Source organism: Egretta garzetta, unplaced genomic scaffold (assembly GCF_000687185.1).
Source record: "Egretta garzetta isolate BGI_Z169 unplaced genomic scaffold, ASM68718v1 scaffold620, whole genome shotgun sequence".
Lineage (NCBI taxonomy): Eukaryota > Metazoa > Chordata > Aves > Pelecaniformes > Ardeidae > Egretta > Egretta garzetta.
This window is the reverse complement of record NW_009258309.1, coordinates 810,743-825,342: the sequence shown is the minus strand read 5'-3', so window position 1 is coordinate 825,342 and position 14,600 is coordinate 810,743. Positions and strand designations below refer to the sequence as shown.

At 43.4% G+C, this 14,600-nt stretch overlaps 1 protein-coding gene across 1 annotated transcript in view; it reads left to right on the top strand.

Annotated features, from left to right (window-relative positions):
- Positions 1 to 1,254: 1,254 nt before the first annotated feature.
- DKK2 (dickkopf WNT signaling pathway inhibitor 2) overlaps positions 1,255 to 14,600 on the top strand; it is a 40,910-nt gene continuing 27,564 nt past the window's right edge. Inside the window, exon 1 of the mRNA XM_009639261.1 lies at positions 1,255 to 1,468. Within this exon, the coding sequence (XP_009637556.1) occupies positions 1,255 to 1,468 (214 nt within the window). The remainder of the gene's footprint in view (positions 1,469 to 14,600) is intronic.

Here is a 14,600-nt window from a genome sequence, read left to right as displayed (position 1 = left end):
ATTAGTGGCTGGGCATGCTCTTTACCTGGGCAGTGGACTTTGGAGTCTTGGGCATAAGATTTGGCAGGATTTGCCTGCCAGCCCTCTACTTTCACAGTGCTGCAGGACTAACGTGCTTTGCGCTTCTGAGCATTTCAGGGAGCCTAGAGAACCCCGACACATGCTTCAGTTCAGCAGCATGCTTTGGGGAGCCTGTGCAGAAAGCCTGCGAGCACCCCATCCCCTTTGGAGAGATGTAACCTCCACCTCTGGGCTGGACACTGGTGCAGCAGCGAGGTGCAGCCGAGAGTGTGGCACGTGTGTCTGGGGCTGTGGGTGGCTGTGCACCCCTGGCAGACCCCAGCTGGAGAGAGGGGGTCCCTGCCAAGAGGGGAGAGAGTGGCCTCTGGAGAGGAGGGAGCTGGATGGGGGGACAGAGGGGATGAGAGTTGCTGGGCTGGGGGCAAGGGGACGGGAATCCCACTGCCGGTAGCTCTAAAAATAAGGGGGGCAGCGAGAGGCTGCCAGAGACCCCCGAGTGCGAGGGGGAGCGGTGCAGGGAGTCCCCACTGCCTGGGCCAGCCCGGGGCTCCCCCCACTCGCCCTGCCGCCGCATGCCCCGAGACCCACACCGCCTGGGCTGGAGGAGGAGGAGGAGGAGGAGGAGACCGGGCGCTTTCACTCCTGCTGGCTGCAGAGGCTGAGGCAAAAGACAGAAAAAGGAGGAGGGGAATGAAAAGTAAAGAGAGGGGGAGAGAGAGAGTGAAAGAAAACTAAGCCCAGCTTTTGCCGGTGCTGCTTGGATTGGATCTGGTTTGAGTTTCCTCTCTGCTGGCTTGTGCAGCAAGAGAGGAGGAGTGGGGGGCAGTAACTCGCTCACTCTTCTGAAGCTTAAGCAAAGGGGCTGGTGGCTGCACTGGTGGGGAGCTGCCCTGGGTGCAGTTGCCTCATAGCTTATTGCTCTCCATTACTAAAGAATTGCCTGGACTTCTCGAGGACCTGGAGGAAAAAGCCATCACTTCACAGACCTGAGAGTTGCTCAGTGCCTATAGACTTGACACGGTTTTTACCTAGGGGATTCCTGTTTTTTATCATTTTTCTCCCGTGTCTCTCGGAACAGCAGTTCCTTGAGTGCGTGGCATTGAAATCCATTGCTTTCTTAACAACTTTGGGAGATATTTTTAAAAACTTTTTTTTCCCCTCCCTTTTGTTTTCTTTGTCTTAAAAAAAAAAAAAAAGAAAGAAAAAAAGATAGTCCTTTTGGGGGGAGGGGAGATGATCGTGCTGATGTGGAATAAGTGCTCCTGCTGTCTCCTCTTACTAGCTGCGGTCCTGATCGTGGAGAGCTCCCAGCTAGACAGCTCCAGCTCCAAGGTGAACTCCATCAAGTCCACCCTGATGGGGGAGGCTCCAACTCAGGCAACCAACAGATCTGCAGGCATCCACCAGGGACTGACGCTTGCTAGCAGTAAGAAGGGCAAAATGCTAAAGCAGATGGGAAAACCTCCCAAGCACTATCACCGGCAAGGAGAGGTAGGACATCGCTTCATTGCTCTAGTGCCTGTACGTCTGCGTGCTATGTGCAAATAATTGCTAGTCCCCCTCTCGCATTGTTTTCAAAGCTTTACTGTGTTTAATTAATTAATTTACTTCATTGGGGTTGTCTGGGACAATATCCTCTCGTAATTGGTGTTAAGCACTGTGCAAGTGGGAGCTGGAAGGTTTTAAACCTTTAATTTTCTCTGTAGGATTAATAAGTGATGGAAGAAAGAGTAATCTAAAAAAATACCATCTTCAGCATTACTTTGTTTGACTCTTTCAAAAGGCTGCTAGAAGTAAAGGAAGAAATTTCTTGTTAACCCTCAGACACTAAATGAATTGAAATTGAATAGGTGCGGAAAATTTGAGCATGAGGTGAAAACTGTGTTTGCAGCGGTGAAAAAAATCTTGGGTTTAAAAATCACACCTAGCAAGTTGATCTTTGATGTCTTTCCCCATGGTGAGAATAAAAAAGCATGCTGTCCCTGTGGTATAGTTTAAGCCACATTGATTTGCTTAATATGACAGAAAATAAATTCTAGGCTTCTTGTCCAGAATACGCTCTAATGGTTGTGGAAGTTTTGTTTGGATATGTCCAGTTGGGATAAGCAGGGGGTAACAGCCCCAATGTGCAGTTTGAGTGTAAGGAAGAAAGAAAAGGTGATAAAAACTTTAGGAAAAAAAGACCCTGACTTGCTTATGCAGTCGTCTTTCCTCTTTCTACCCTGCTTGGAAACTTGGAACTCTGATAGAAAATTATCTTCATTCAACTATCTTTGTGGTAAACTATAAAGCAGCGTCTTAAGCCATCAGTCCTCCACGTCCCTATCAAGTCGCAACTTGGATGGTATGAATGTCGTGCATTGTGGTGTTGAAGGAGGTAGACTTCAGAAAATATATATTTTTATACCACTGGCTATTACTAGTACATCCAAATACAGCTGCTATTCATAAGCAACAAACAGTTGTAGCAGCAAGGGAGCTGCCAACATTCAGCACTAAAAAGGCAAAATACTTAATGCCTGAAGGGTCTGTATCTTGCCTACATTTCCCTTAAAGCAGCAGAGAAGCTGCAAATTCAAGCAATCCACAGAATTTGCTGAAGTGTTTTACATCAGCTTCCAAATAATTGAATTTTATCATTTGGTTTTGTGTGTAGGCATAATAACAGTGGTGGTAGTTTTGGGTTTTGCGTGTGAGAAATTTGTTTTTAAACTCCTCCAAGCTTTCTTTTCTTAGCCACCCAATTGTTTTATAATTTACCCAGAATTTGGTCGCCTCTCCTTACCTCTGAGCAAAGTTTAGTAACAGATGCTGTGCTGAAGTTTCATATTACTAAAGTACTGTGCTCTTTCCTAGTGCATGTTGTAATAATTACTATGTTAAATCACCTTGAGGAAATACAGGAGCATGATATGCTTTCCTATATGTTCTCCTTGGGTTTTCTTTTGTTTTCTGTGTATTCACAAGAAGGCAGTACATAGGACTGATTTTTCCCACTGAGTGTTATCTCAGTCTCACGAGTTTTAGTGCATGTACTTGTGGGGCTGTGCTGTACGGCCCCAAACACGATGCATAATTTCTGCCTTTTGGGGAAGTCTTGCCACCTTTCCCTATGTACAACATCCTTAGCACTTCAATGTGCCTTCAGCACAATTTTGAGAATGATTGATTATGATTCACCCAGTTCCTGGAAAACAAATCTTGCACTCCCCACCAGTTGGATTTGCAAGATTTGCCCCTTACTTGCCAACCCAGATTTTTTGCTGGGGACTTGTAGTTACTGACATGAACTCACAAGGTACGCTTCAAGTCAGAGGCAACACTGTAAGTATCTGTAATAGTAAAAGAGGTGGCACGCACGTTAAGTTGTCCTGTTTGTAGCACAAGCAAAGACCCCTGGAGAACCAGTGACTTTGGCTCCCAGGGAGCAAAGCCTGGCCTCCTGTCAAGGGCTGTTGGTGCTGATTTCACCCCCTGTCCCTGGGGCTCCATCCCTGGGGCTCCGTCCCTGGTTTCTGCGTGATCTCATGCTGATGTACTCCATGAAAATGACTCAGATTTGCTACCAATAATTGTAGATGTTACTTTCAGCCATCTGCCTGAAGCAACATGATTAACACGGAATTGCAGCTGAAAGAAGAAAAGAAAAAAAATTTTGCTTTTGTGATAATGCTTTGTCTTTGGCGATACTTCCAGTTAGTTGCAGGGTTGGTAAGCCGCTGCGTTTTTCAACAGTGGCGTCACATATCTCAACCAATTAAGACATGACATGTTCATAATTTTTTTAAAGTACTCTCTTATTAGGTTAGTACTTGATTTGTTTAGGTTATGGGACTTTGTGCTGAAGTTTTGCATGTCATTTGCTAGAAGAACAAGTCTATGCTTTTCTTTCTAAACTAATCTGTTGCATTAGTGGAATTTATCATGTGTGAAAAGTAGCAGTACCTTTTATATCTTGGTAACCCTAAATGGTGAGTTGAGCGTCTTGTTTACAACTAGGAAATAGTTTTAGTAAGGACAAATGATGTGCAACTTAAAGGAAAACGAATAGAATTTTGCAGTTGCAGTTGTGACAGCTCTGAGCTGTGCATTCAGCTCTCTGCAGATACACATGGTGGAAACCAGAGAACTCTCACCAAAACTGATGAAAGGCCCATCAGCCAGCAACCTATTTGCTTATTCAGCTTGGTAGGCTAATGCACTTTCAGAACATTTATTTAATATGCTAATGTAACATTTTCAATTATGTTAATTCTCAGGACTAGGAGCAGCTTGGGAGTCTTTAATCAGCAATAAATCAACGGATACAATAGTTCATGGCTTATCTGGAGTGTTGATGTGTTTCAGCTGGTAGTTACAGTGCTTCTGCCCAGAAAGATCCCGCACTCCTTTGTCAGGCAAAGTTCCAGTTCAAATTAATGAAAATACTAACATGAGCAAGGCAAGCTGATCTGGCTTGCTGGAGGGACTGGCGGGGCAAATGTGGATTTTAGTAAGTCTTACATTTTTATGTCTTTCGGAGGAATATTATTCATTTTCCATTCTTATTCCCTTTATTGCCTTGGATCAGCAGAGAATGAGAAGCACTGACGTGCTAAATTGGTGAGATTTCACTGTCTTCACTGGTCTTCGCTGTCACTCCTGTTTCCCCTTTCTGCAAACTGTTAATGTTTTCCCAATTTCACAGACAATCGGGAAGTATCTACAGCGTTTGCACAGGGGAAAAATATGCTCAAACATAGGACTGTACAGTGCATGTTAGACCACGTTGCCTTTTGGGGGGTCAGCACTATATACTGCCTACCATCAATTTCCTTTCAAAACTTGATTTAGAGAAATGGTTTCTAGGAAAATCTAACACCTCAGTACTGTAGCCTCTTTAGGAAATTGTTCTGGGCATATTATCTCTCTAAATAAATACAATACAGTGAATAGAGTCATAAAAGGCCAGATTAGCAACAACGGTGGATTAGTTTTTCTCCGTGTTAGATATAGTTTCCACTGTCTGAGCGCTCTTGCTCAACTACAGGGATGGAACCTGAAGGGGAAAATCCCATGCATTGCAGCTGTGATTGAAAGGCACAGCCGTTCCATAGGTTCCTGCTTGATGGCTCAGTAGCCATTCATTCACTTTGCCATCTTTTTCACTTCCTGCCTCTGGGTTATAGTCCTCTGTCTCCTCTGAGGCTCGTCCCCTCCATCAGTTCTGAGTTTTGCACTCCTCCGCACTCGACCACCTTTAATGCTCTGGTAGGCTGAGACCTACAAAACTTTATTTCCAGCCGTTTTCCTTCTTTATAGGGTGCTATTTTCTTCTGCCCTTTCCAAGTCCTGGCCAAAACCCGTTCTTTCACCTCTTTTCCCCAGCAAGTTGTGTCTCTCATTCCCTTTGCTGCTGTGTAGCTGGTTGGGTTTGTGCTTCCCACTGGGACTATCCCTCCCACTTCCCCCTCATGCACGACGGGAGCAGCAGGAACGAAGGGAAGAACTGGGACGGCCAATAGAGGGGACCAGTGCAACTGTGGGGCTGAATAAGAGATAATGAGGTCTGGAAAAAGGGAGAGAGGAGCGAGTGAAAAGCTGGGACAAGTTTTAACAGTTCAGAGTCACAATAGACCAATATCAGCAAAGCCTTTGTATTCCAAACATACTTGTTTTAATTTTTAAAATTTTTTTTTTTTTTAAACTCTATCGCAGCTTGAGCTAAGAGGCTTGAGACCACAGAAGCCAAACCAAAAAGGCATTAATCCAAATTGCTAAGATGACACTGATCTCATACCTATCAGCGCATGGACATACATGTGTTTCTTGAACAGGATGTAGCTACCCACGAGGACTTGCTAGAAAATGCTTGGATGATGTAGCAAGTAAAACAGCATGAGATGTAGTAATTGACTGCAGTGCCCTGAGAATGTTACAATAAAATGTACCAAAGACACCAAAAATGTAACCACAATATCTTGAATAGCTAGTAACCAAGACAGTATAAATTATTTCTCTATGGGATTAAAAATAAATTAATTACAATACCTAGAAATTACATCCAGCAACAGTTTCTTTTTTATTTTTTTTTTTTCCATAAAAAAAGAAATACAGAATTGCTAAATCTGCAGAGGTCACCAGAGAATGTATTCTTTGCTCTAGCTGTTTGCTGTTAGGAATCTGGGAGACACTGGTTTACTGGCAGTAGTCTTGCTAAATAGCTGAGTGGCTTGTCTCTTGATCGCAAAAATGGGATGCGGAGTATTATCTCCTTCCTGGGTGTTCTCTTCAATTTGTTATTATTATTTGACTTCTTAATATAGAGCAAAAGCTCCTATAAAGTGGTCTGCTACAACTAATTCCTATTAATGTTGCAACAATGCCTAGAAAACTTCCAGAACTCCGATGTGTTATCAAGTGTGCAAATACTTAGGAGGAATTAGTTGCTGCCTGGGAAGTCTGTCAGAGTCTAAGGACAACACAAAAGATGATGAAGCATGATTACATTTTGCCCTCAGAAAAATGAGTCTGATTAACTCATTATGTTTGATTAACTGATGCTTTACAGATGCAAATATAGCACAAGTTTAATTTTGATTTTAATTATCTCAACACCGGATGTATCTTGCAAGCACTTCATATCTCATGGTTTGTCACTTGAGCCTTTGGTCCTTTTACAGTTGTACTTACAAATGCCTCACCCTGGAAATGTCATTTGGGAGGAATTTAACTCTGCAGAGGAGGAGTCCCATGAAGCTCCTGCTTCTGTTTGGGTTTTGAGTATTGCTTTCCTCTTCAGGTTTTGTGTATCTGAGATTTTTTTTAAGTATAGCCAAACAAGTTTTATGTATATGTAAAAAATGTTCATTTGGAGAACACCTTCAAAATGAAGACCTTCCCTTCCTGCTTGGGCTTGCAGAAGTCTCTGCCAAGCTCATGCCACCCCTCCACCCCATGCACACAGGGCTCAATGGGCCAGACTTGGAGCTGGCAGCCTCCGCTTGGCCCATTGTTGGCATATGGCTTGTCACCATGTCCTGCCGTGGTGCTGGGGGCCTTTGTGTCAGCACATTTATGAAAGAGTTGAGGAGTTGAAGTTTGTTCAACACTACAGAAATGGGGAAGAAAACCAGAAGCCACCTCTGCTTTTCCTGCATTGGTAAAACTCCAAGTGTATTTAGATTTTTTTTTTTTTTTTTTTTTTTTTTAGAGAAGTGAGGATAATTTTTTTTAAATCTTTGTCTTTCAGTGCTGTGTTCTAGGCTGTGTTTCTGGTAGCTTTAGGTTGAAACCAGCTTCTATGAGCTTCATATCCATGGATGTGAAAGGCCCATACAAAAGTCAAGAAGATCAGAAGGTTTGCTTTGTTACTTTTTTAAAATTAATTTTGCATGGAAAAGTCTTTATTTTCATTAGAGAACATGAACATTCATCTCTTCTTTTTTGATCAAGTGTAGGATGTGCAATGACCCAAACCATTGCTTTTCTACAGTATAATTTCTCCCTTTTTGATTGAAGGGCAGATTTATTTTAATGGAAAATTTCATGAACGCACAGCATTTTTCAGATTGCAATGAAATGTGAAAATAGGTGAATTTGTGATACTTCCAAGCTCATTGCAGAATCCGTTGCTCTAGAATGAGCTACAGAAAGTAGCATTAGAGAGAGAGATATCATGTGGAAGGATACATATGGTCATACTAAATGACCAAAGCACAGCAGTTTTCAAATAAAATAGTTTTGTTCATCTTAGTTACAGTTTTCTTTGGATTGGCCCTAAGTCCATCTAAGATTTATACATTCTGTGTTCACACAAACAGAACTTGAGTTATGAAAATGAATGTCTGTAAACACACAGTGGGAATGTGGGGTTCACTCATTTAGCAGCTATTTTGTTCTTCCTGAAGGGAAGACTGGGGCAATGCTACAAAAAAGAAAAAAAAAAGTTTGGGTTGTTGGTTTTTTCCTCTTTAAAGTGCATAAGCACACGGTTCAGTCTCTTGGGACTTTCTTAAAGTGAAGCTTTGATATGATTGAATTTTCATATGCACAGTAATGAATCTTGGAGACATGCATGTTGCACATATGTAGTGCAAATGGCACTGGTTTAGCATTTTTAGCAGTAAGCAAAGGTGGACTGTTCTGCACATGCTGGGGAATGAGGTGTTGCTTCGCCCTGCAAGCCCTCTGCCTCATTCTCTGTGCATCATGTAAGTGTGAACCAGCCTGTGCATGCTTTTAAAAGCATATTTATCGGTCCAGTGAATAAGAGGACAGGGTTCAGTTCTGTGCATTTTGGCAGCTTGCGTTCAGTGAAGCAGTGACTTGCTGTCAGCGTGATCTCTTCCCGGCAAGTCTGAAATGCCTAAAGCTGAGATCTCTTAAAAGGAATTGCAAGCAGAATATGTTTATGTTGCAGCAGGAAACTCTTATTCTTGGAATCTCATTCTTAACGAGAAAGGCATCAGGAAAAGTAATGCATCTGATGGGGGAAGAATTCCTTTATTTTTCCTTTTGCACAGAGCAGGATAGTTTCCAGAATTGTTTCTTTTGCTGTGTGTTCCTACAGAAAATGGTGCACCTCTTCTTGACAGCCTGCAAAGATCCTAAAGCTGGACATTTTGCTGTAAAACAAGGCCTCTGGAAGCAGGGGAGACAACCGTATGGAAAACCACCAACAGAAATGCAAAATACTAAGCCTAACTAATCTAGTTGACATTGACTTAGTTCAATTCATTTTCAGAAGGATCAGACAGATTTAGACTGTGTCAAAAAAAAAAAAGGTACTGAGAGATGCGCTACCATCTTCTGTTTATCCTTTTTGCTTTCATATGACTTTCTCACCTCCTTTTGAGGGGGGGATGACTTTCAAGAAGTTTCTAGTGTTTCATAAAGCAGAGCCACAGTACTCTGGATGGCCACAGCCAAGTATCCATGTCAACTCAAAAGAAGCCATAGAAACCTAGGTCCTGTGTTTAAATAGGGCTTGGGTCCCATATAGGTTAGGTTTTTTTCTGAAGTCACTACTGAAAATAGGTTTTAGGCTTCCCAACGCTGCAAGTTCTAAGGAAGACTCTGCCTGCCACTCACTCTTACAGCTGGATTTACTGGTGTGCCCGAATGCTTTCCCTGATTTTCTTGCCATGGCTGTGTTCATGCATCTCTGTTCAGGGTGAGTTTTTATAGAGCAAGGGATTAAAAGGAGAAAAACCTCTGTCCAATATGACATGGAGCTGCAAGCAAGGGATGGTGTTAGGGAGCCCTGGGCTTGGCAGGGTGTTTGTCTTCCCAGTGTGTCTTCAGTAGCAGCTGAGTGAAAAACGGCCAAATGAAGCTTCTGTTGGCCTGACCTGGCAGGGCTAGAACAGACTGCAGAACTTGCCATATTTCTTTGTTTCTTCTCTTTTGGCTTGAAAACAAGAGAGCAGAGCCTGCCTCCCATCCAGCTCATTGTGAATTTCCCGGGACACTCAGGATCCGGTTTTCTATCTTTAAAAAGAAAAGTCTGTGTTTCTCTCTATCTTGTGGGGCGTTAGGGTCTCCAGGACAGAGAGACTGAGCTGTGAGGTTCCTATTTCTCCTCTTTGGTAGGAGGATGCCTACTTTCTTTTTTAAACATAATCTCCCCTGTCATTCTTCAGGCAGGAGGGAAGGAGAGAGGAGATGTCAAACGGCCATTTCCTCTTTTAGAGGTAGACAGGACAATGGCACTCCTTACCAAAGAAAGAGTTGCAAATTGTGATTAAATAATTAACATATAGCTTTCACATAGAGAGAGACCATATGGTGAGTAACATGAAGGGGTAATAATAATGGAAGAAGCAGAAGGGAAGAAAAAGCTGGCTACTGCCCCGTGTTTGCATCAGGGAACAGGATGGCAATTTGGCAGGCTAGAGAAGGTGGCATGGCTGGTATGTTATCTGATGATAAATTAATGAGCATTTATGGGGATAAACAGCCTGGCACCATGAGTCTTCTCTTTGTGGAGGGATTATCTCATTAACTCCCTGTGATGATGGGAGCCACCAAGTAAATGTGAAGACTGTTTCATGTATTTGGCATAGCCTGAAAATTTTACCAGACTCGTCATTCTTAAATTTCAGTTTGTCATTGACTCAGGTAGTAATAATGATACCGCCTGACCCACATAACCAACCACATGCCATAATGTGTGAGCTGAACACTATGGGATTGCCCAGCAAGACTGGAAGTTGTTCTTCCACACCCTCTCAGTTCCTGTTACTCCCAACAAAGCTAAATTTGCAATGTATGTTATTCCTAGCCAAGTAGTTCAACCAACTCCTGCGGTGAGAAGAGGGAGCGGATATGGGTCAGAACTGAAGAATGGAAATCCTGGGAGCTGTGGAAGGACTGGGAAACTGGGAGGTTGCCATCCTCTCTCCATACCTTCTCCAGGGTGAAGCCAAGTGTTGATGCTGCCTCGTGTGTCGACTTAGGGGTAATGAGGAAACTGCCTATCGAAAGTTGGGCTTCAAAGTCTACTTCATATTTTGGTGGAGGGGCTAAACTGCTTAGCTGCACAAAAAGTTTTTGTAATTGTTTGAATAAATACAGGGTTTTTAAAATGCTCCTCTGGAATGCTTGTAAACTTCTGTGCTTGGTTTTGTCCCTGTTGCTATCTTCCAGACATCCCACTCCTCGCCAAGGAAATGGCTTTTTAACAAGAAGAATCCTCTGGAAATTACTTTCTGAGGGGGTCCTTGCCACAGCAGCTGCAACAAATTGCAACTGAAATTCAGTCCCAATTGTTTTTTATTGCTAAAAGGATAAGTGACCAAGTGAATACTTGTATTATAGCTTCACGACAATTTATTAAGTATCAAGTTGTAGTGTGTGGTGTTGTCTAACCAGAAGATTAAGGTTTTCTCTGTGGAGGGAAATTTCTCTCAGACTTTGTACCAGTGCTTAAGCTGACAGGGGCTGAGAAAGTCTTGCCAATCCCAAACTGTCCTGTGGTTAGGCCGACTTAGGGTTTTCCTTCCACTGAGACCTTGGCGCCGGGGCCCCGGCCAGTGATGTCAGAGCAAGTGGAGTATAACCAGCACGAGGCAGCTGAACAGAGAAGTCACGGCACTGCAGTCTAATGCGTGCTGATCCGCTCCCCGCTGTGTAAACAAGTCTCCGGGGGGCATTTTCTGAGCAAGTTGTTTTTGAGTAGCAGCATAGCTTTAGCATAGCTCAGATTATGCTAATTGGGAAGCACTTTTGGCATGAATTTCCAAACGAGCAACACGGAGTCCAGGGAGGTCAAGGAAGGATGGAGCAAAACCTTGGGATGGTACAGGCTGCTTCCTTATGTCTTTGAGCAGGGTTTGCCAGCTGGAAAGGAGTCGCAGGTCTGCTTCCCTTCCCCACAACCTCTCTGCTCCAACTTTGGGGCCAGTAGGAAGGATAAGGAAGACTCTGTCCCTTCATTTCTCTAGAGAAGTGACTAGAATGGGAAAGAAGATGCATCTTTTATTATGTGGGAAATAGGAGGTTCTAAGTTTTGGTGTTCACAAACACATCAAATGTGCTAGGTTGTGTAATTTTCTAAGGATTTCAGATATAGGAACTCAGGCTTCCTTAGTTGTCTACATGCATATTAAAATAATGGTTTAATTACTATCTAAACAGCAGTGGCAGAGAGACGCAAATTATAAATTAAAAGTAATTATTATTATTTTCATTGTTATTATTATTGAAAATTCAAGAGCTTTTTTCATCTTTGGATTTCACTGGAAGTGTAGAAGAAACAACTGGCTAGACCGCTGAAGGGGTACAGTTATTGGGTGGTTGGAAGAATGAGTTGAAAAGTCAAAGTTTCATGTTTAGTTTTTTCCCCGCTTGCTTTCCTGATTTGTCAAACTGGGAAGCACATATTTGGCCCTGTGCTTGACAGAGATTTTGGATGGCTTTATTAAAAAACATTTGTAAAATGTTTAAAGACCTTTATGCATGGAGATACCTGATAGGTAGAACATGTTGAGGAAGAGTGGCTGGAAAGCTGCCTGGCAGAAAAAGACCTGGGGGTGTTGGTCGACAGCTGACTGAATATGAGCCAGCAGTGTGCCCAAGTGGCCAAGAGGGCCAATAGCAGCCTGGCTTGTACCTGAAATAGCATGGCCAGCAGGGGCAGGAAAGCGATCATCCCCCTGTATTCGGTACTGGTGAGGCTGCACCTTGAATACTGTGTTCAGTTTTGGGCTCTTCACTATGAGAAAGACATTGAGGTGCTGGAGCGTGTCCAAAGAAGGGCAATGAAGATGGTGGGGGGTCAGGAGCACAGGTCTTCTGAGGAGTGGCTGAGGAAACTGGGGTTGTTTAGCCTGGAGAAAAGGAGGTTGAAGGGAGCCCTTATCGCCTTCTGCAACTACCTGACAGGAGGCTGTAGCAAGGTGGGTGTTGGTCTCTTCTGCCAAGTGACAAGTGATAGGACAAGAGGAAATGGCCTCAAGTTGCACCAGGGGAGATTTAGGTTGGATATTAGGAAAAATTTCTTCACTGTACAGCTTATCAAGCATTGGAAGGTGCTGCCCAGGGAAGTGGTTGAGTCCCAGTCCCTGGAGGTATTTAAAAGATGGGTAGATGTGGTGCTTAGGGACATGGTTTAGTGGTGGACTTGGCAGTGCTAGGTTTACAGTTGGACTTGATGATCTTAAAGTTCTTTTCCAACCTAAGCGATTCTATGATTCTATGTTCATTTAAAACACAAGTGAGGATTTCTGCTATTGGTACTTTGATGAACTTAGGTTATGGAGGTTTTAAATATCAGAGCAAAACTAGAGACACCCCTCAGTCCCTGGGAAAGCAGATTTCTAATGAGCCTTCCCCAGGCATGCTGACCTTACTGTCAGTGCTGTAGGTTTGGGATTTGGGTTTGGTTTTGTTCATCACGGTCACAAGGATGGTGCCTTTTCTTAAACACTTAAGTTATCAGTGAAGGATAGATAAGAGAGTCTCTACTACAGGCACACATGTGTGCCACAGGTGTGAAGGGAACTCTTAAACTGTTTATGAGCACACAAAGCCCCATGAACAAAGACGGCAGAAAAGAATGTTGTCATTTTAAGGAAAAATATGTTTTAAGGCCCTGTTAAAAGTAAAGCCAAAAAGGACTAGCAAATGGACTGCAGATTGTCTGTGTAACAGGGATTAGCACTGTGAAAATCTTTCGTTTTTCTGAACAGGCGTGTACCACAGACAGATCCAGCTAGCCGAGATACCATTCAACACCGGAGGGGGTATCCACTTTCAGGCTCGTCTCTCACTGAGTTACCGACAACATTCCCCTCCAATAGGACCAAACAGACAGAGAGTAGGATAACACTGTCTTAACTCTGCTTGAAAGGTTTTAGATGAGCAGAAGTCAGTGTGTATGTTGTATGAACAGGTACAGTAGCAGTGTACGAGTTCCAGGTCTGGGCTGCAGTTTTCACTCTTGAATTTGGTGGGACTGAAGCCTAATTTACAACTAAGGGGTCAGAATGGAAGGGTCAAGGATGGTGAAAATGAGACAAAACCTGTTGTCTTCTGTAACAGCCACGTGATGATATCTTCCCTTGTTCAGGAACAGCTTTCAGGTCCACCAAGGGGAACGTCCGTAATGGTGGTGACAATTCAGTACCTAAAGAAGTGATGTAACTCACTCCCCTCCAGCACTGTTTCCCAGCAGATGCACCAAAAAAATGTGGCCACAGATACAAGCTCATGCTGCCCTGAAATGCCACACTTCGGCCCCTTGCTCTGCAAAACATGCTGTCTCATTGCCCGTCTTATCCGAGAGGTACAACACACTTCTGTGCAGAAAGCCATCTCAAAGGTTAGGCCCTATTTATAGATAGGACAAATTTGAAGGGTATTTATGTACCTAATTCCCTGAATGTTTGCAGTGGGAATTAGGTTCTGCATGCCTTTAGGGAGATGGGGTTGTGGCCTTTTCCACACAGGAGAGAAATTCGGCTCAGAGGAAATCACCTGGCTGAGACTCCCTCGCTGCAAGACATGCTCAGCGAGAGGGAGCTGTGTTGTCTTTCATCACCTGTGTAAGACAGTCAGAATTTGGTCATCAGAATAATTTTCTGTAATTATTATTACAGAAAAAGATAAATCAGAAGAATTTGCATTGTCCCCTCAACAATGAAATAATGATATGAAAGATCGGTGAGGGATGTCTATCTAATGTACTAGACACAGTTCCTCTGACCCTTCTGTACAGGTTTTGGTCTCCATCCAGAGTAACCCTTTTCTTAAAGTAGTGTAACCGGTTTTCAGTGTAAAACTGGACAAGGATGCAGAGCCGTTGCAGGCAGAGCTGTAGAGTTTCTCTTTAATGAGCCTCTTCCTGACCCACCCTATGTAAAGCAGTTGACACATCATGTGCTGTGCAGCTGGGATGGCTACCCTGGCACATGTATCTGACACATGAATGTATTGACTTCAGCCTTTTGGAAGCACCGGACCCATGCTGTTCTCCAGAGATGTGTCTAAGTCATTTCCCAGATACTGTGGCTGCAGCAGCAGTAGGAGCAAAAGCTGAAGTAGAATTCACTAATTCAGATTTAGCTGATTCTGTGAAAACAGATTGCACAACAGAG